Below are 20,462 nucleotides of genomic sequence, written 5' to 3'. Positions count from 1 at the left end.
AAGCGAGGTCATGTTTGTCAATTATTAGCTAAGAAATCATTTTAGAGTACAAACACATTTAACAAGTTAACAAAATAACTTTATCGTCTTGTTTGGATGTGTACTCCTCACTATGTACGCAAATGTACAGTATAAAGAGTAGGACCATATTTCATCAATGATTCAAAGAATAATTTAAACTTGATGGATAGTGCACAGTCAACTCTACTGCCTCTTTTTCTTCACTGTTCCCTTTCCTAATAACCTGCGAGTGCAGAACATGCAGCACTTCAGTGTCAGGCCCACGACAACCAGCACGATGGCAAGAAGGAAGGCGATGACGTCCAGACTGTGGTACTGGAACCAGTTGAGGTCGTGAGCGGCGACCCTCAGGTGGTCCGCCCCTTTGTGCCTCATGACAAACTCCGTCCAGAAGGTGGCCAGCTCCAGTGCATTGACGGGACGGTCCAGGTTGATGTGGGACAGTTTCACTATGTTGTCTTTGTAACTGGAGGAGGAGAAGCAGGGATTAAATCAAATCCTGTTGATTGCATTAGTTCATTTCTTTAGAAGATGAGCACATATGTAGACATTATTGCAAGAATAATAATAGCTATTATTTTTTGGGGAACTTTTTGGTGTGGGGGTAAACTTTGTATTTTGTAAAGCCCAGGCATTTTTAGACATTCTTTTGTGGAGTGCCCCCTGGTGGAGTTTTTTTTTTCATTTTTAAAAGGCATAGAAGATTTATGTATGTATGTATGTATGTATGTATGAATGTATGTATGTATGAATGTATGTATGTATGTATGGGTGGATGGATGGATGGGTGGATGGATGGGTGGATGGATGGATGGGTATGCAACGGGTATGGATGGTATGCAAACATGTGTGTGGGAGAGGTTAGAGGCTAATGAGTACATGCAGCAGTGAAGTGAGGGGGGGGCTCTGTGATCTCTCGTAGGGTGCCAGTCCGGCCAGAAATAGCATTGATCCCAGTTTTTCTTCTTTTACCTCTTGTTCTCAATGAGTTCCTTTAGCGCAGCCACCAGTTCCTCACTGGTAAATGCATGGATGCTGAGTTTCGTGCCTGCACCACGAGACACCAAGCGGTGCACGTTGTCGCTCTGATCCCCAAAGAGTGGCAGCATCAGCATTGGCACAGCATTGCAGATCCCCTCGTAGATGCCATGAGCTCCTCCGTGAGTCATGAACACTTTGGCTTTTGGATGAGCTGCAGAGCACAATGGGCAAGGATGCTGTTAAACTCATTGGAAAGTTAATTTTGGGTGAAATTCATACGGAACATGAGTTTGATGATTCTGTCAGGGTAAACGTACCAAGGAGGTCGTTCTGTGGCAGCCATTTCAAAAGTTTGACGTTCTTTGGTGCGTCTGCCGGTACAGGTCCAGTGTACCTCCAAAGAACCTGAGACGTAATGGTTTTGTTTTTTAAATAATAAATGATCAATCAACAAATTTTATTTTTTATTTTTTATAGCTGATTGTAAATGTTGCTGTCTGGACACAAAACATTATTTTTTTGTTTGTTCATTGAGAAGCTCACATGCAAAAATCTTTCATTCTAATTATATAACTAATCAGAATATATATATATACGGTCAACGAAAACATGCCGGGACGTTAGCGCAAATACCTGGTGCCCCCCAGGTGAGGCGCACCTCACACTGGTTTAGGATATTTACTTGATGACGAGGGATATTAAAAACAGAGGTTATTTACCCTTTGTGGAATCTGGCGGAAGGCGTTGAAGAACAGTTTAGCCCTGTCTTCAGGCATGTTAGCCACCATGGAGCCCAAGGTGAAAACAATGAAACCATTGTCTCCTGAGCCATTCACAAACTCCTCCAGGTCCTGCAGGGATGTACAGAATATAATGTTAGGTCTTCTACACCACTTGAAAATGTGTTTTTTCCTTATTTTTGTGAATAGACTTAAAATCCACTTAGATTTTTTTTTTAAGGAAATATCAATTCAGTACTCTAGTGTTCCCTATGACTGTGCAGCTAAGAGTATCTTGTTTTTGAATGTCGTCACCCTATTACAATTATTGGTCTAAGTCATTTTTTTTCAAGTTCGTGGAAAAACACAAAAAGAGATGGCCAGCATTATCAAGAGATGATTTCAGCCAAAAACTCACTTTCATCAAAAAAAAGAAAAAGAAAAAAAGACTTAGGCCATTATTTTAATAGGGTGACAATGTATTGTTTCTTTTTGTCTTGGCTCAGTGGTTAACAGTTGTGATAATCACAGACAACACATGCGAGCCAAGTGCATCTGCTTGCGGTCACACTTGTCATAGTTCCTGACAAGCAATTCATCTGCATTTCTTGCTATAGCATAGATGCTTTAAATACTCACTGTTGGCAGAGGAGCTTTCTTTGCACAATTGATGCCTCCAATCATAGCCATGTTGGGCATGAGGGGTCTGGGCCAATCAAAAGCAAAGTCCAGCCTTACTAGCCAGAAAGCCGCGTGACTCATGAGCTCTTTGTAAGATGACATGCCCTCAATTTCCTCGGCGACCAGCTTATCGAACTCACGGTATACTACAGTGCATATGTAAGAGTCCAGTCCATACAGCAACATGTTCTTCACCCTCTGTGGAAAGGTCATGACGTCCGTGTTGCCAGAAAAGTCAATGGGCACGTAGGACGGAGGCGAGGGGCACTGGTTGGCTGTTGTTTGTAAACCACAGGCAAGGTAGCGGTAGAAGTAAACAGCCGGTATGGAAAACTTCTTAGACAGGACGGCGCCACATGGAAGGAAAGGCTCTGTGATGAGTACGTCGAAGCCGGCCTCTCTCACTTTTTTCATAATGGGCTCGTTCCTTAGCAAACTTTTGCAAGTTTTCACCTCATCTGTGGTGTAGTTGACCAAAAGCTCTACATTGTCAAATATTTCTGTTATCGTGGGTGCCTTGAGGAAAATTTTGTCTGTCAGGTCTTCAAAGGTCCTGTCCATATAGGACACCAAGGGCACCTCGTAGGTCTCAGTCTTGAAGCTCTCTGACTCTTTGATTAGAATGCTGTGTTCAGGCACCAGCACCAAGACGTCATGTCCCTTGCGCACCAACTCCTTCACCAGAATCTTCATGCTGAGCCAGGGACTGGCATCTACTGGCAGAACCAGCACTTTTCCAGCCTGAACGGGCTCCAGGCTGCAGCAGCACAACCAGGCCAGCAGCCCCAGCGTAAAAAAACACCTCCCGCTTCTCATTGTGTGTCCTCCAAGCTGACTCACTCAGAGAGCAAATGACAGTTAAAGAGGGGACAGACCTTTATGTGTTGGCCTGTGGGAGTGAATGTGTGTTAAAGTTCTACACCAAGTTATGGCTGTGCCAGCAGAGGAGCCATTACCTAACTGGTCGATCAAAGGTCCTTCACCTTGATTCACGTTAATCCATTGGTCAGACAGCTCCATTGTCCCAATTAGTGACAGAATCTGCATTGCACATTATATTTGTTGTCCTCCCTTTGGTAAATCAATGACTAACTTGTGTAGGTTTAGGGTTACCTTATCACTGAGGACACAGCAGCTATGAACCTCTAACTGCTTTAACCCATTTAATTGTCCAATAGGTTCTAGTGGTGTTATTTCTTCTAGGTCACTTCACGCACACTTCTACACATCGACTGATATCGAGCCCTTTCTATCCTGTGTTAAAGTTCTACAGGAAAAAAAAAGGTTGTGCTGGCAGAGGAGCCATTACCTAACTGCTGATACTCAGGTACCTTTACCTTTATTCACAATAACCTATTGGTCGGATGGCTTCATTATTCAAAACAGTCACTGATTCTTCATGATACCTTATAGTTGTTAATCTCCTGATTAATTATTCACTCATTGATGTAGATTTAAAGTAAACCTGCAACTACTTTAACCCTTTCAATCTGACAGTTATAGTTCCTGAAATCATTCTCTGATAAAAACAAATCCAATAACATAGCAGTAGTATGCATGCTCATGTATATATATATATATATATATATATATATATGTATATATATATATATATATATATATATATATATATATATATATATATATATATATATATGTATATATATATATATATATGTATATATATATATATGTATATATATATATATATATATGTATATATATATATATATATATATGTATATATATATATATATATATATATGTATATATGTATATATATGTATATATATATATATATATATATATGTATATATATATGTATATGTATATGTATATATATATGTATATGTATATATATATATATATATATGTATATATATATATATGTATGTATATATATATATGTATATATATATATATATGTATATATATATATATATGTATATATATATGTATATATATATGTATATATATATGTATATGTATATATATATATGTATATATATATATATATATATATATATATATATATATATATATATATATATATATATATTTATATGTATATATATATATATATATAGACGCCATTAGTTGTGATTTAGCACTTTACAAATAAAGTTTGTTATTATTATTATATATACACACACATACATATCAAAGCAAGATCATGTTTAAAATGATTTCTTAGCTAGTAATTGAGTACAAACACATTTAACAAGTTAACAAAATAACTTTATTGTCTTGTTAAGATGTGTACTCCTCCACATTTACGCAAATGTACAGTATAAAGAGTATGACCATATTTCATCAATGATTCAAAGAATAATGTAAACTTGATGGATAGTGCACAGTCAACTCTAATGCCTCTTTTTCTTCACTGTCCCCTTTCCTAATAACCTGCGAGTGCAGAACAAGCAGCACTTCAGTGTCAGGCCCACGACAACCAGCACGATGGCAAGAAGAAAGGCGATGACGTCCAGACTGTGGTACTGGAACCAGTTGAGGTCGTGAGCGGCGACCCTCAGGTGGTCCGCCCCTTTGTGCCTCATGACAAACTCCATCCAGAACGTGGCCAGCTCCAGTGCACTGACGGGACGGTCCAGGTTGATGTGGGACAGTTTTACTATGTTGTCTTTATAACTGTAAGACAAGAAATCGGTATTAAATAACTGATTTAATCATCATCAAGTGCATTTGTCAGTATAAATGTAATAATTCTCGAAAGACAGACTGTACAAATGTATCAATAAAATGTATGCTATTTTGAAGGTCAAATTAATTACATTATACTTTAGAAAATAGGCAAACAATTGAATGTTAAGTATTTATATTTTCAACAAATTGCCTGGCTGTCTGAATTTTAAGGCAGGGCACAAGTTCACAACAACAACTTTGCTCCCTGCTCTTCCAGATTATTCATTAACATAGTGAAGAACGTAGAAGCTGAGAGTGTGTGTTCTGTGTCCCCTGGTCTTACTAGATACGTCCAATCCACATGACAGCAAATTAAGTCACCCAAAAGCTTCAAGGTTCCAGTTAAATTAACAACTGTTAAAATGAACATTTATCAGTGGCAGTTCAAAAAGGATAGTCATAACGCGCCGGAAAACCATATCGATACTTCCTCTGATTGCTGAACAAAAACATTTTTCATCTTTTACCTCTTGTCTTGGAAGAGGTCCTTCAGTGCAGCCACCAGTTCCTCAGTGGTAAATGCATGGGCGCAGAGTCTTTTTGCAGCGCCACGGGACACTATACGGTTAACGTTGTCACTCTGATCCCCAAAGAGTGGGAACATCAGCATTGGCACAGCATTGCAGATCCCCTCGTAGATACCATGACTTCCACCGTGAGTTATGAACACTTTGGCTTTGGGATGAGCTGCAAAGCAAAAGAGAGAGGGTTGCTGCTGAGTCCTCTTTTTAAATCCACTCTGGATGAAATTCATACCTTAAACATCAGCAGTGGAAGCTTGCATGAATTTGTCAGGGTAAACCTACCAAGGAGGTCGTTCTGTGGGAGCCACTTCATAAGTTTGACGTTCTTGGGTGCGTCTGCCGGTGCAGGTCCAGTGTACCTCCAGAGAACCTGAGAGACAATGTGTTTGTTTTTTTCCACCACTTCACTTTCTGTTGACTGCGGCAAACAACTACATTCTATTTGTATGCCTCAAAAGTTGAATTACCCTTTGTGGAATCTGGCGGAAGGCATCAAAGAAGAGTTTAGCCTTGTCTTCTGGCATGTTGGCCAACATTGAGCCAAGGGTGAAGACAACAAAGCCATCGTCTCCTGAGCCGTTCACAAACTCCTCCAGGTCCTGTGGAGAGGTTGGAGAAAGCACAACCTTTATTTAGGAAAATGTGCAAAGAATAAGTAGTTTAAATCTTCTACAGCGTTTTTCCCTCTAAATTGCAGGAGTGTTTTCTTTTAGAATGTGCAAAAAAAAAAAAAAAAAAACAAAAATCATCAAATTCAATATTCTGCAAAGAATGATTCATTGAGTACCTAGTTTTCTTGGATTGTGAAGTTCTCAAATCTCCTGCCACTTCCACCCCAATTCACCAATTGCTCAAATTTTGCCAACACAATCATCCAGAATTGCAGACAAACTTGTTCCCATTCAGTCAAGAGAGACACTAATTTAAACCCAAAAAAATCTTCCTGATAATCAGAGACTACACATGCAAGCCAAGTGCATCTTTCTCTCCTCGCCGGTTTTGTGATTCTCATGACATTGGAATGTAGAAACGCTGTTGCTCAAGAATCACTGGTGGGCTTCTTGAAAAATTACAACATCTGCTTTTTCTCGCGAGGCTTTCTTTAGTCTAGTTGCCATCACAACTTAAAAGTGCATCCCAATTTTCTGTTGCAGCGTAGCTGCTTTAAATACTCACAACTGGCAGAGCGGCTTTCTTGGCGCAATTGATGCCTCCAATCATAGCCATGTTGGGCATGATGGGTTTGGGCCAGTCAAATGCAAAGTCTGACCTGAGTAGCCAGAAAGCCCCGTGCCCCAGGAGCTCTTTGAAAGACGACATCTCCTTTATTTCCTCGATGACAAGCTTGTCAAACTCGTAGTACATTAGGGTGTTCAAGTAGGACTCCAGCCCATACATCAACGTGTTCTTCACCCTCTGTGGAAAGGTCATGACCTCTGTGTTGCCAGATAAGGCAACAGGAACGTAAGATGGAGGAGCGGGTATCTGGTTGGCTGCCATGTCTAAACTTCCAGGGAGGTCATGGAGGAAGTAAATAGCAGGAATGGAAAACTTGTGAGCCAGGACAGCGCCACATGGAACGAACGGGTCTGTGAGCACAACATCAAAAACCGCCTCTCTCAATTTGCTCATGATGGGCTCGTTCCTCAGCAAACTCTTGCAAGCCTTTACATGCATAGAGGTGTAGTTGACAAAAAGGTTTAAATTGTCAAATATTTCTGCGAACGAGGGCGACTTGAGGAAGACTTGATCTGTCAGGGTATCGAACATCCTATCCATATCAGCTTTGCTCAAAGGCATCTTGTAGATCTCAGTCTTGAAGCTCTCTGACTCCTTGATCAGCAGACTGGTTTCAGGCACCAGCACCAAGACCTCATGTCCCTTGCGCACCAGCTCCTTCACCAGTATCTTCATGCTCAGCCAGTGGCTTCCATCCATAGGCAGAACCAGCACTTTCCCAGCCTGAACCGGCTCCAGGCTGCAGCAGCACAGCCAAGCCAGCAGCCCCAGCGTTGGAAACCACACCCAGTTCCTCATTGTGTGTCCTGCAAGCTTCCACGCTCCGAGTGCAAATGACAGCCACTGTGGAGAGTGGCCTTTATACAGTATGTGGGTGTGTGTAAGTGAATGTGTGTTAAAGTATTGCAGGAAGTTACGGCTATGCTGGCAGAGGAGCCATTACCTAACTTGTCAGAGAAGGACAGAGGTCCTTCACCTTTATTCACATTAATTTAATGGTAAGTCATTTGTTACGGGTCCCCAGGATAGAGGACCACAATAACAAATACAGTATCTATATAAAGCAGGTGAAGCAGAGAAGTGGAGACACAGTCAGTCTGTGCTGTTGGCTTTCCAGAATGCGTCTGTCCGATTTATTAACTCACATGTATCATAACCACAGTCACATAAACACAATACTTTTCTGTTCCTGATACTTTTTTCACTTAGTTCAACATACTCTTTTAGTCATTTCCAAGTCATTTCTATCACATTCACATGCATTCTTAAATCTTCAGTTTACAAATCAATACACATTCATTATGGTTTAAAATAAATCAAAATTTTCTGTAAATACAGACCATTTAGTCAGTATAAACCACTTCGATGCATTTTACCATTTTTATTTATATATATATCTATTTTACAGTGTTTCATGCACCTATGCCTGTGATGGACGACACACTTTCCCCCTGTTAAGTCTAGGAACGATAAAGTGCGTGTGTTATATGTGAACCTACAGTTAGATACTAACAAAAATACAAGGCAACAGCGTAAACGACGATTTAACTTTTCCACTCGTCGAGGTTGTCTTAAAGATAAATAACATCTTGAACATCAATTAAGTTTCACAAACACTTCCGGTAATCATAACTACTCGTAATGTGTGACATTTCATGGTGCTTTGTCCGTTTACTGACCTGTATAAAGCAGGTGAAGCAGCTTTCCAGAACAGGTTCCAGCGTGCGTCTGAGGAAACGGGGAAGGCGCCGCCCCCTTTACCTGTCCCCAGAGCAACTCGTCCCAACACATAAGTTCCCTCTCTCGGATTTATCGCATAGATGTCACATAAGCACCCAAATGATTTGTATAAAAGCATAAATAAACAAATTAATGAAAATAATCAAAATAATTAGATATATTTTCAGTGTTCAAATCCTAATTGTGGTCGACCCATTTTTGGGAGTACCACAGACTTCCTTTTAATCTTGATCAGTCACGGAATCTTCAGTGCACATTATATTTGTTGATCTCGCTTTGGTTAATTTTGACATTTTGATCTAGGTTCAAGCTTACCTTACATTAGGTCATTCAGATCATTCATTCATCTTCCATACCCGCTTACTCCCGAGCTCAGGGTGACGGGGGTCTGCTGGAGCCTCTCCCAGCTGTCTTAGGGCGAAGGCAGGGTGACACCCTGGACAAGTCTTCAGTTCATCGCAGGGCCACATAGAGACAAACAACCATTCACACTCACATGCACACCTACGGACAATTTAGAGTGTTCAATTGACCTCACGTGCATGTTTTTGGAGTGTGGGAGGAAGCCGGAGAACCCGGAGAGAACCCACGCAGACACAGGGAGAACATGCAAACAACAAACACACAGAAAGGTCCCAGGCCCACGACCTCCTTGCTGTGAGGCGGCAGCACTAACCACTGCGCCACCGTGTCGCCCCCATTCAAATAATTTTCTGATAAATCAAAGCTTATTGTGCTGCAGGATTGTCTGAGAAAATAAACAGTGGTCACACTGGCCTGTTGACAATCACTGGGACTTTGACTTAAAAGCTAAAGAAAATAATCAGAAGATAACTGCAGATAACTGCTGCTGCAAGATAACTGATGGCAATATATGATTTTTACAATATTCAAAAATAACTTCTCATCTAAAAGCACCGGGCTTTTGGCCCAATCCAGTTTTCTATGCAGGAACATAAGAATTGGGTTTCCAGTACCATTTTGATGATTGTGGTGATCCCATTTGCAGTGGCGCAGCTGCTTTCACCTTGAAACCTGAAACCTCTCCAAAAGATTTGGTCCTGGTGTCGTGTTGTGCGTGTGAGGGAGAGGGCTTTGGGAAGGAGGGTTGGGGGGGGTTGGGGACTAACACCTTGCCTTTCAATGTGAGATCATCTGAAAAACCCAGTCCCAAAGCCATTAAGGGTAATGTAGCCAAAATTGAGCTTTGTTGTACAGTCATACAGTTTACGACCGCCACTGTACCAACACCGTGGTTGTACATCCTCCAAAATCACTACCATCTTACCAAATTAAATATGCTTACTACCGGCACTGCACTAGTGCATTATTACAAAACAATAACCTTTGAAGACATGTCAAAGCGAGGAGGAACACAAATTTAAAAATTAATTTATCTGCAAGTAATTTACATAATACAAAAACCCTGAACAAGTAAAAAAAAAAAATACTTCATTGTCATGGTTGGAACTTCAACATCCTGTACAATCCTCCATATGTATGCAAATACACAGTATGACTGAAGTATTCCACCCTCATTATTCACCTCACTAGGGAAAAAAATACAATTTAAAACCTATTTGACACTGCACAGCCAACTCTACTGCCTCTTTTTCTTCACTGCCCCCTTTCCTAATAACTTGCGAGTGCAGAACAAGCAGCACTTCAGTGTCAGCCCCACGACAACCAGCACGATGGCAAGAAGAAAGGCGATGACGTCCAGACTGTGGTACTGGAACCAGTTGAGGTCGTGAGCGGCGACCCTCAGGTGGTCCGCCCCTTTGTGTTTCATGACAAACTCCGTCCAGAAGGTGGCCAGCTCCAGTGCACTGACGGGACGGTCCTGGTTGATGTGGGAAAGCTTCACAATGTTCTCTTTGTAACTGGAAGATAAGAAGCCGGGATTGAATCAATGATTAGATTCCCATAAGTGCATTATTTCGCATTAATGTCAAAATTCTCGAAATACAGACTGTAAGTGAGTCATACAAATAAAAACACAAACGCATCAGTGAAATCTATGCTTTTTGGTAGAACAAATTGATAATATTAGGCTTTAGAACACAGGCCAAAAATTGATTTAGCAAATACTTTTAACAAATATTTAATTGCCGGGTTGTATAAATTATGAAGCATGGTAAAACTTCAGAACAACAACTCTGCTCCCTGAATCTAGAGATTGTTCCCTGACAGAGGGAAGGCAGTGGAAGCTGAGGGTGTGTATTCCGTGTGCCCAGGTCTTCAACACATGACAGGAAATTTAGTCAGGGTCCAGTTAAATTAACTCTCCAAAAGGCACATTTGTCTGTACACGGTTAGAAAACCATCCAATTAAAACAGGATGTTTATAAAGCATTGGAAAACCACATCACTTTCTTTGATTACTGAATAAAACAATTTTCTTTTTTTCTTACCTCCTGTCTTGAACAAGTTCCTTCAGCGCAACCACCAGTTCCTCAGTGGTAAATTCATGGACAGCAAGTCTTTTGGCAGCGCCGCGGGACACCATGCGGTTCACGTTGTCCTTCTGGTCACCAAAGAGTGGGAACATCAGCATTGGCACAGCATTGCAGATCCCCTCAAAGATACCATGACTTCCTCCATGAGTCATGAACACTTTGACTTTGGGATGAGCTGCGGAGAAAAAGAGGAAGGAATGCTGCTGAGTTTTCTAGAAAATTAAGTGGAGTTAATGACGGTTTGCATGAATCTGTCAAGGTAAACCTACCAAGGAGGTCGTTCTGTGGAAGCCACTTCATAAGTTTGACGTTCTTGGGTACGTTTGCTGGAGCAGGGCCAGTGTACCTCCACAGAACCTAAGGGGCATGATGTGTTTGTTTATTTCAACAACTTTTTTTGTTTTGCTTTTGTTGTTTTATTTTTTGCTGACTGTGCCACACAGCTACACTCTATTTGTATCCAACGGTTCATTACCCTTTGTGGAATCTGGCGGAAGGCATCAAAGAACAGTTGAGCCTTTTCCTCAGGCATTATTGCCACCATCGAGCCCAGGGTGAAGATAATGAAGCCGTCGTCTCCTGAGCCATTCACAAACTCCTCCAGGTCCTGCGGAGAGGTTGGAGAAGGCACAATGTCAACGGTCAATAAAAAAAACCAACATAAAATTCAGTATTCTACTAAGGATTGAGTCAGTACTTTTAGTTTACTTTGAATACTAAGATTTCCTGCCACCCCTAACCCCCCCCCAATCAAGTGCTGAAATGTTTGTTTTTAACCTCAAACACAGCTATCACTTGGACATGGACTCACTCATGTCTGCTGTTTGAACAACTTGTGAGGCTTTTTCATTCTGTTTTCGTCAAAATTGAGAGTGCATCCACATTTTCTTCTCGACCAAAGCTGCTTTAATTACTCACCGCCGGCAGAGCGGCGTTCTTGGCGCAGTTGATGCCTCCAATCATAGCCATGTTGGGCATGATGGGTTTTGGCCAGTCAAATGCAAAGTTTGACCTGACTAGCCAGAAAGCCCCGTGCCCCAGGAGCTCTTTGAAAGACGTCATGTCCTTAACTTCCTCCACGACAAGCTTGTCAAATGTTCGGTACATCACATTGCACAGGTAGGAGTTCAGTCCATACGTTAACATGTTCTTCACCCTCTGTGGAAAAGTCATGATGTCTGTGTTGCCAGAGAAGGTGACAGGAACATAGGACAGAGGAGTGGGAACCTGGTTGGCTTCCATGTCTAAACTTCCAGGGATTGTGTGGAGGAAGTTAACAATGGGTATCGAAAACTTCTGAGCCAGGATGGGGCCACATGGAAGGAAGGGGTCTGTAAGCACAACATCAAAGCTGGCTTCTCTCAATTTGCTCATGATGCGCTCGTTCCTCAGCAAACTCTTGCAAGCTTTCACCTGCGTAGTGGTGTAGTTGACAAAAAGGTCTGCAGTGTCAAATAATTCTGTCAACATGGACGGCTTGAGGAAGACTTTATCTGTCATGGCTTTGAAGATCCTATCCAGATCAGCCTTGGTGATGGGCACCTCGTAGATCTCAGTCTTGTAGCTCTCTGACTCTTTGATCTGCATGCTGTATTCAGGCACCAACACCAAGACGTCATGTCCCTTGCGCACCAGCTCCTTCACCAGTATCTTCATGCTCAGCCAGTGGCTTCCATCCATAGGCATAACAAGCACTTTCCCAGCCTGAACGGATTCCAAGCTGCAGCAGCACAGCCAAGCCAGCAGTCCCAGCGTTGGAAACCACATCCCGCTCCTCATTGTGTGTCCTGCAAGCTGCCTCACTCTGAGAGCAAATGGCAGCCACTATGGAGAGTGGCCTTTATACGTGGGTAAGTGAATGTGTGTTAAAGTTCTGCAGGGAGTTACATCTGTGCTGGCAGATGAGCCATTATTTAACTGGTATATCACAGGTCTTTCACCTTTACTCACATTAATCTTATTTTTCCTAATCATTAACAGAATATGCAGTGCGCATGTTTGCTGATCTCCCTTTGCTTAATCAATAACTTATTAATGTAGGTTTAAAGTTGCTCTGTTACTGAAGCCACAGCAGCTTTAAATCTACAACAATTTTAAATCTTTCAATCCAAATCCTAAAATAATAAAGCAAAGTCAGTAATGCAGCAGTACACTACTGCACAACAACATGAAGTTAAACCTAAAAGTTCAAACTTATGACTATTTATTCATTACAAGTATTGGTACATTCCTGTAGAGTGCACCAGGGTTAGTTTTGCATGATGTAACTGGTTAAGTTAATGTTGCTTGAAACTTCTAGTTTCAAAACGGCAGCCAACATGCAAGTATGAAAAACAGCATGCTATTTTTTGGCCAGCAGGAAAAGCCAAAGTTAGTTCCAAGAAGACAAACTATACTGTCGTTACTGAACGATACGTTTGAAGAACCCCTAAAATTCATACCATTACAATTTGGTTATCTGGCAGTTCTTTTCTTTTTTTTCTTTTTTGAAAAGATGAAAATGGCAAAGTTGGGGGAGCAATGAAATTGAAATTTTAGTTACCAACTGTCGACTAGTTGTACCAACATCTAGTAACTTAACCCAGACTTGCTCAAACTTAATGACATCTTTCATTCAAAAGATAAACTTTTACTTTCCAAAAATTATTTGGTAAGTATATTTGATTAATTTATAAGCTTGGATTGATTTCGCCTTTGGTTTGGCTTTTGTCCCTGCTAATCATAAGATTCTTCCTCTGTCATGATAAATTGCTGTATTATTTATTATTTTCAAACATTATTTTAGAAAAGTAACTGTAAGGGACTGAGCTATGAATCTCACTTGTGAAGACTTGCTTCGTTTTGGTGTGTCAAAACAATACTACCTACAATATTACAATTTAAAACCTATTTGACATTGCACAGTCAACTCTACTCCCTCTTTTTCTTCACTGTCCCCTTTCCTAATAACTTGCGAGTGCAGAACAAGCAGCACTTCAGTGACAGTCCCACAACAACCAGCACGATGGCAAGAAGGAAGGTGATGACGTCCAAACTGTGGTACTGGAACCAGTTGAGGTCGTGAGCGGCGACCCTCAGGTGGTCTGCTCCGTTGTGCCTCATGACAAACTCCGTCCAGAAGGTGGCCAGCTCCAGTGCACTGACGGGACGGTCCAGGTGTATATGGGACAGTTTCACTATGTTTTTTTCATAACTGGAAGAGATGAAGTAGTCGGTAAATAAATCATTTTATCCCCCTCAAGTGTATTAGTTAACATTAATTAACATTTGTTCTTGAAAGAGGGACTGTAACTGATTCATCTAAACAAACACACATTTACCCATGAAATAGATGCTATCTGTAAGAATAAATTGACAATAATATGATTTAAAAAAAAAACAAAACAGAAATGATTTATCGTTTAGGCAAATATTTCATTGCCAGGGTGAATGAATTATGAGGCATGGGGCAATATCGCAACAACAACTTTGCTGCTTCTAAAGATTATTCATTTACAGAGGGAAGTGAGTGGAAGCCAGAGGTATGTATTCTGTGTCTACCCTGTTCTTTCTAGATAACTCCAATACACATCACAGGAAAATAATCCTCCAACAGCTTCAATTTTCCAATTGAATTCAGATTAGGCCAAAAAGGGGATTGTTTTGAGTCTTATAAATTCATAAAATTCCTTATTTAAAACAGGAATACTTGAAAGGCAACCGAACAGCCAATTCATGCTTCCTCTCCCTTTTCTGTTACAAAGGAAAACACTCCTTTTACCTCTTGTCTTGGACAAGTTCTTTTAACTCAGCCACCAGCTCTTCAGTACTAAATACATGGATACTGAGTCTTTTTGCAACACCGCGAGACACCATGCGGTCCACGTTGTCAGTCTGGTCACCAAAGAGTGGGAACATAAGCATTGGCACAGCATTGCAGATCCCCTCATAGATCCCATGAATTCCTCCATGAGTCATGAACACTTTGGATGAGCTGCGAGTTCTTTGGAAAATTCATTCTGGATGTAATTCACCGATTAAATAGCGATGACAGTTTGGAAGAATTTTTCAGTATATGTGGGTGTATGTAGGTGAATGTGTGTTAAAGTTCTGCAGGGAGTTACATCTGTGCTGGCAGACGAGCCATTATTTAACTGATACATCAGAAGTTCTTCACCTTTATTCACATTAATCTATTTTTCAGACAGCTCCTCTATCCTGATCAGTCACGGAATCTGCAGCCCACATTTTATTTGGTGACCTCCCTTTGGTTAATCAATAACTCACTGATATAGCTTCACAGTTAAAAGGTTGTTGCTGAAGTCAGGGGCAACTTTAAATCACTACAGTTTCAAAACTTTCAATTCAGCTGTAGGTTTCTTAAATTATCATCTGATAAAGCAAAGCCAATAGTGCAACAGTACAATACTGCACAACAACATAATGTTAAATTAAAAAGTTCAAGTTAAAGTTGTTCAAGTAAAAACACACTGTCTTTTTTTTTGCAAAAGTTCAATCTTGTGACTATTTATTCATTACAAGTATTGGTACATTCCTGTAGAGTGCACCAGGGTTAGTAATTTAAGCGTGTAACTGGTTAAGTTAATGTTGCATGCGTGTGTCCTTTCAACCCTCGATGTGGTCACTTTGCACTGCAAGCATTGAATGCATATAAAGATGGACAGAGTCATACCCATTTTCAGCCCTCGAGATTGGTTTCATGGTTAACATTGTGAGTTTCTTGTTCATTTTGAAACCTGATTATTACATATTTGGATTTGTGGGTGGTACCACAGGTGGACAAGCACAAACCCAGCGTGTGCTTCAACCATTAAGTATTTAAAAGGATTGAACTTGGAACTTGAAGGAGTGAACTTCTGCTTTCAAAAAGGCAGCCAACATGCAAGTACGAAAAACAGCATGCTATTTTTTGGCCAGTCGGAACCGCCAAAGTTAGTTCCAACAAGACAAAAAAATACTGGTTGTCAACGTTTGAAGAACCCCTAAAAGTCATACTATTACAATTTGGTTATCTGGCAATTACTTTTTTTCTTCCCAAAAATTATTTGGTAAGTATATTTGATTAATTTATTAGCTTTGATTGATTTTGCCTTTAGTTTGGCTTTTGTCCCTGCTAAACATAAGAGTCTTTCTCTGTATTATTTATTATTTATATTTTCAAATATTATATTGTAAAAGTAGCTGTAAGTGACTAACTGTCTTTACAAGCTATGTGGTTGCACTTCACATGCAGAGTCAAAATAGTGTTAAAATTTCAAAGTTGATATCTTTAAAGGACCAGTAAGTTTCAGTTTCATCTTAAAAAAGTCATTCATACCATGAAGGTTTTGCCAGAGAATAGAGTTTGTTTTCAACAAAACAATAAAGATAATAGTCACATTTAACAAATCCAAAATTAACAACGAATCAACCTTGTCAAGTGAAGCTAAACAAGGGGACAATAGGAGCCAAAAAAGAGAGATGTCACTCAAACCTCCTTACAAGGAACATCACGCTTTTACTTTGACAAGATGAAAAAAACTTAGCAAAGAATTAATGAAGCCCTGACCAGTAAAGAGGATCATAAAATGACAATATAAACTTTAGACTATGGCCTCCTCTCACGCAAGAGAGGAGGCTTTAATCATCTGACCACACGCACCTGCTTGGAGCAAGAAAAGAAGATGAATGCCTAGCATAACGAACAGAGGGCAGTGGTTGATGTGAGGTTACAATTAAGAAGTAGAAGAAGAAAAAAAAACGTATTTGCATCAATCTGTCTATCGATCTATCAATCAGAGTTTTTCATCTGAAAGTCTCTTTGGCCCAGTCTGGCTTTCTATGCAGGAACAGAAGAACTTGGTTTCCAGTGCCATTTTGTTGATGGCGCTGATTCAATTTGCAGATGTGCTGCTGCTTTCACCTTGAAACCTCTCCACATGGTCTAGCACTCAGCTTCTGAGCTGATTGGCCCTTTTTCAAAAACATGCCTAATAGGCACTGGTGTCTTGAGGGCGTTAGAAACCTCAGTGTCTCCAGGGTGCTTGAATGAAATTTGGTCTATCATTTAAATGGGTTAAAGTGACATGGCAACTTGTCATGCCAACTTTATTTGACAGTCATTGACATAATGCAAAAACATTTAACAACAGTTAACAAAATAACTTTGTCACGTTTGGATGTTCCACCATCCTGTATAATCCTCTTTGTAGATACAAATGTACCATACGATTTAAGTATTCCAGCCTCATTCGTCACACCACTGAGGGGAAAAATGAATTCAAAACCTATTTGGCATTGGACAGTCATCACTACTGCCTCTTTTTCTTCACTGTCCCCTTTCCTAATAACCTGCGAGTGCAGAACATGCAGCACTTCAGTGTCAGCCCCACGACAACCAGCACGATGGCAAGAAGAAAGGCGATGACGTCCAGACTGTGGTACTGGAACCAGTTGAGGTCGTGAGCGGCGACCCTCAGGTGGTCCGCCCCTTTGTGCCTCATGACAAACTCCATCCAGAAGGTGGCCAGCTCCAGTGCACTGACGGGACGGTCCAGGTGTATGTGGGACAGTTTCACTATGTTGTCTTTATAACTGGAAGAGAAGAAGCAGTCAGTAAATAAATCATTTTATCCCCCTCAAGTGCATTAGTTGCGTTAATTAAAATTTGTTCTTGAAAGAGGGACTGTAACTGGGTCATGCAAACAAACACAAATTTATCCATGAAATAGATGCTATTTGAAATAATAAATTAACAGTAATATAATTTAGAACACAATGAAAAAAAAATGTCTGAAATGATTTATATTTTCGGCAAGGGTGTCCAAACTACGGCTTGCGGGCCAACTGTGGCCCACTAACTAACCCCCATGTTCTAGACATTATTCATTTATAGAGGGAAGTAAGTGGAAGCCAAAGATATGAATTCTGTGTCTGCCCTCGTATTTCTAGATACGTCCAATACACATCACAGGAAATTAAATCCGCCAACAGCTTCAAGGTTCCAGTTGACTTAAGATAAAGGTCAAAAGTGACATTTGTCAGTGGCAGTTCAAAAATTACCCTCTTAAAGGGAAAACAGTCCTTCTGTTACCTCTTGTCTTGGACGAGGTCCTTCAGTGCAGCCACCAGTTCCTCAGGAGTAAATCCATGGATACTGAGTTTTTTGGCAGTGCCACGAGACACCATGCGATCCACATTGTCACCCTGGTCAGCGAAGAGTGGGAACATCAGCATTGGCACAGCATTGCAGATCGCCTCGTATATCCCATGAATTCCTCCATGAGTCATGAACACTTTGGCTTTGGGATGAGCTGTGGTGCAAAATGGGCAGGGATGCTGCTGAGTTCTTTGGAAAATCCATTCTGGATGAAATCCATACCTTAAACATCAGCAGTGGCAGCTTGCATGAATTTGTCAGGGTAAACCTACCAAGGAGGTCGTTCTGTGGGAGCCACTTCATAAGTTTGACGTTCTTGGGTGCGTCTGCCGGTGCAGGTCCAGTGTACCTCCAGAGAACCTGAGAGACAATGTGTTTTTTTCACCACTTTACTTGTTGTTGACTGTGCCAAACAACTACATTCTATTTGTATGCCTCAATAGTTGAATTACCCTTTGTGGAATCTGGCGGAAGGCATCGAAGAACAGTTTAGCCTTGTCTTCTGGCATGTCGGCCACCAGTGAGCCAAGGGTGAAGACAACAAAGCCATCGTCTCCTGAGCCGTTCACAAACTCCTCCAGGTCCTGCAGAAAGGTTGAAGAAGGCACATTATTTATTTAGTCAACCAGTTTTGTCTCTGAATTGCTTTTTATGTAAATGAAAACAATGAAACTCAGTATTCTATGAAGAATAATGCTGTGAATACTTTAATTTTTCTTTGATTACACATCCTTACAGGTAAGCTGAGCTAACAGGTGACCCTTCACCCCGCTCCCTCCACCTCATGCTCAGATTTAACAATCAAAGTCATCCAGACTTGCAGACAAACCTGTTCCCATTCACATTAGTGAGAGCCACTAATTTAATCACAATAAATGGTCTTGATAATCACACCAAACACATGCAAGCCAAATCATTTGTCTCTCCTCCAAGGTTATATGATTGCTGAATGGTTCTGCAAGTGCTAAAATGAAGACACACTCTTTGAGTGACCACAAGGTTGTACCAACTAACAATAATCAATATGTGTTCTTTGTTATGTTGAAACCTATTTTTAAAACCTCAAGCACAGCTTTGACAATCATTCATTCATGCCAGCTGTTGAAAAATCTGCAAGGCTTTTTTTTTTATGAAATGCATCCACATGTGTTGCTTTAACTTTGAATACTCACTGACGGCAGAGCAGCTTTCTTCGCACAATTGATGCCTCCAACCATAGCCATGTTGGGCATGACGGGTTTGGGCCATTCAACAGTAAAGTCTGACCTGAGTAGCCAGAAAGCTGCGTGACTCAGGAGCTCTTTGTAAGACGACATCTCCTTTATTTCCTCGACGACCAGCTCGTCAAACTCCTGGTACATCACAGTGCACAAGTAGGACTGCAGTCCATACATCAACATATTCGTCACCCTCTGTGGAAAGGTCATGACGTCTGTGTTGCCAGAAAAGACAATGGGCACGTAGGACGGAGGAGAGGGGCACTGGTTGGCCACCGAATCTAATCCACAGACAAGGTAGCGAATGAAGTAAACAGCCGGTATGGAAAACTTGTGAGCCAGGATGGCGCCACAAGGAAGGAAGGGCTCTGTGATGATTACGTCAAAGCCGGCCTCTCTCACTTTGTTGATGATGGGCTCGTTCTTCAGCAAACTCTTGCAAGCTTTCACCTGCTCTGTGGTGTATTGTGATAGAAGTTCCATATTTTCCAATACATCTGTCAACATGGATGGCTTGAGAAACAATGTATCCTTCAGGTCTTCAAAGGTCCTGTCTACCTCATCCTTGGTGAAGGGCACCTCGTAGGTCTCAGTCTTGAAGCTCTCTGACTCCTTGATTAGAAGGCTGTGTTCAGGCACCAGCACCAAGACGTCATGTCCCTTGCGCACCAGCTCCTTCACCAGAATCTTCATGCTGAGCCAGGGACTGCCATCTATTGGCAGAACCAGCACTTTTCCAGCCTGAACGGGCTCCAGGCTGCAGCAGCACAACCAGGCCAGCAGCCCCAGCGTCAAAAAATACATCCTCATTGTGCGTCCTCCAAGCTGCCTTACTCCAGAGAGAAAATGACAGATAAAGAGGAGACTGACCTTTATGTGTGGGCTTACATGGTGAGTGAGTTAAGGCTGTGCTGGATGAGGAACTACATTGCCTAACTGGTGAAAGATAGCCAGAGGTCATTCACCTTTATTCCCACTAATCCTATTGGTCAGACAGCTCCATTATCCTGATCAGTCACGGGACCTGCAGTGCACATTGTATT

At 41.1% G+C, this 20,462-nt stretch overlaps 5 protein-coding genes across 5 annotated transcripts; all 5 read right to left on the bottom strand.

Moving 5' to 3' along the window:
• Positions 1–57: 57 nt before the first annotated feature.
• LOC142897791 (UDP-glucuronosyltransferase-like) lies at positions 58–3,525 on the bottom strand. The gene is made up of 5 exons (XM_076040369.1): positions 2,361–3,525; positions 1,722–1,853; positions 1,320–1,407; positions 994–1,213; positions 58–487 (listed from the first exon to the last, which is right to left on the bottom strand). The coding sequence occupies exons 1-5, from the start codon at positions 3,216–3,218 to the stop codon at positions 205–207; spliced, it is 1,581 nt and encodes a 526-aa protein (XP_075896484.1). The 5' UTR covers positions 3,219–3,525; the 3' UTR covers positions 58–204.
• A 1,093-nt stretch (positions 3,526–4,618) lies between these two features.
• LOC142897790 (UDP-glucuronosyltransferase-like) lies at positions 4,619–7,722 on the bottom strand. The gene is made up of 5 exons (XM_076040368.1): positions 6,803–7,722; positions 6,094–6,225; positions 5,909–5,996; positions 5,570–5,789; positions 4,619–5,048 (listed from the first exon to the last, which is right to left on the bottom strand). Exons 1-5 carry the CDS (start codon positions 7,661–7,663, stop codon positions 4,766–4,768), a joined length of 1,584 nt encoding a protein of 527 aa, XP_075896483.1. The 5' UTR covers positions 7,664–7,722; the 3' UTR covers positions 4,619–4,765.
• A 2,259-nt stretch (positions 7,723–9,981) lies between these two features.
• On the bottom strand, positions 9,982–13,015 carry LOC142897788 (UDP-glucuronosyltransferase-like). Its single transcript, XM_076040367.1, has 5 exons — positions 11,983–13,015; positions 11,540–11,671; positions 11,334–11,421; positions 11,020–11,239; positions 9,982–10,488 (listed from the first exon to the last, which is right to left on the bottom strand). The coding sequence occupies exons 1-5, from the start codon at positions 12,841–12,843 to the stop codon at positions 10,206–10,208; spliced, it is 1,584 nt and encodes a 527-aa protein (XP_075896482.1). The 5' UTR covers positions 12,844–13,015; the 3' UTR covers positions 9,982–10,205.
• Positions 13,016–13,934: 919 nt separating this feature from the next.
• LOC142897542 (UDP-glucuronosyltransferase-like) lies at positions 13,935–15,190 on the bottom strand. The gene is made up of 3 exons (XM_076039955.1): positions 15,168–15,190; positions 14,825–15,037; positions 13,935–14,257 (listed from the first exon to the last, which is right to left on the bottom strand). The coding sequence occupies exons 1-3, from the start codon at positions 15,188–15,190 to the stop codon at positions 13,975–13,977; spliced, it is 519 nt and encodes a 172-aa protein (XP_075896070.1). The 3' UTR covers positions 13,935–13,974.
• Positions 15,191–17,328: 2,138 nt separating this feature from the next.
• LOC142897793 (UDP-glucuronosyltransferase-like) lies at positions 17,329–20,249 on the bottom strand. The gene is made up of 5 exons (XM_076040372.1): positions 19,375–20,249; positions 18,655–18,786; positions 18,475–18,562; positions 18,137–18,356; positions 17,329–17,637 (listed from the first exon to the last, which is right to left on the bottom strand). The coding sequence occupies exons 1-5, from the start codon at positions 20,227–20,229 to the stop codon at positions 17,355–17,357; spliced, it is 1,578 nt and encodes a 525-aa protein (XP_075896487.1). The 5' UTR covers positions 20,230–20,249; the 3' UTR covers positions 17,329–17,354.
• Positions 20,250–20,462: the final 213 nt, after the last annotated feature.

The sequence above is a fragment of the Nelusetta ayraudi genome, unplaced genomic scaffold (genome assembly GCF_046127955.1).
Source record: "Nelusetta ayraudi isolate G7.1 ecotype Tasmania unplaced genomic scaffold, CSIRO-AGI_Nayr_v1 ptg000060l, whole genome shotgun sequence".
In the NCBI taxonomy this organism is placed as follows: Eukaryota; Metazoa; Chordata; class Actinopteri; order Tetraodontiformes; family Monacanthidae; genus Nelusetta; species Nelusetta ayraudi.
This window is presented reverse-complemented; position numbering and strand designations above follow the sequence as displayed.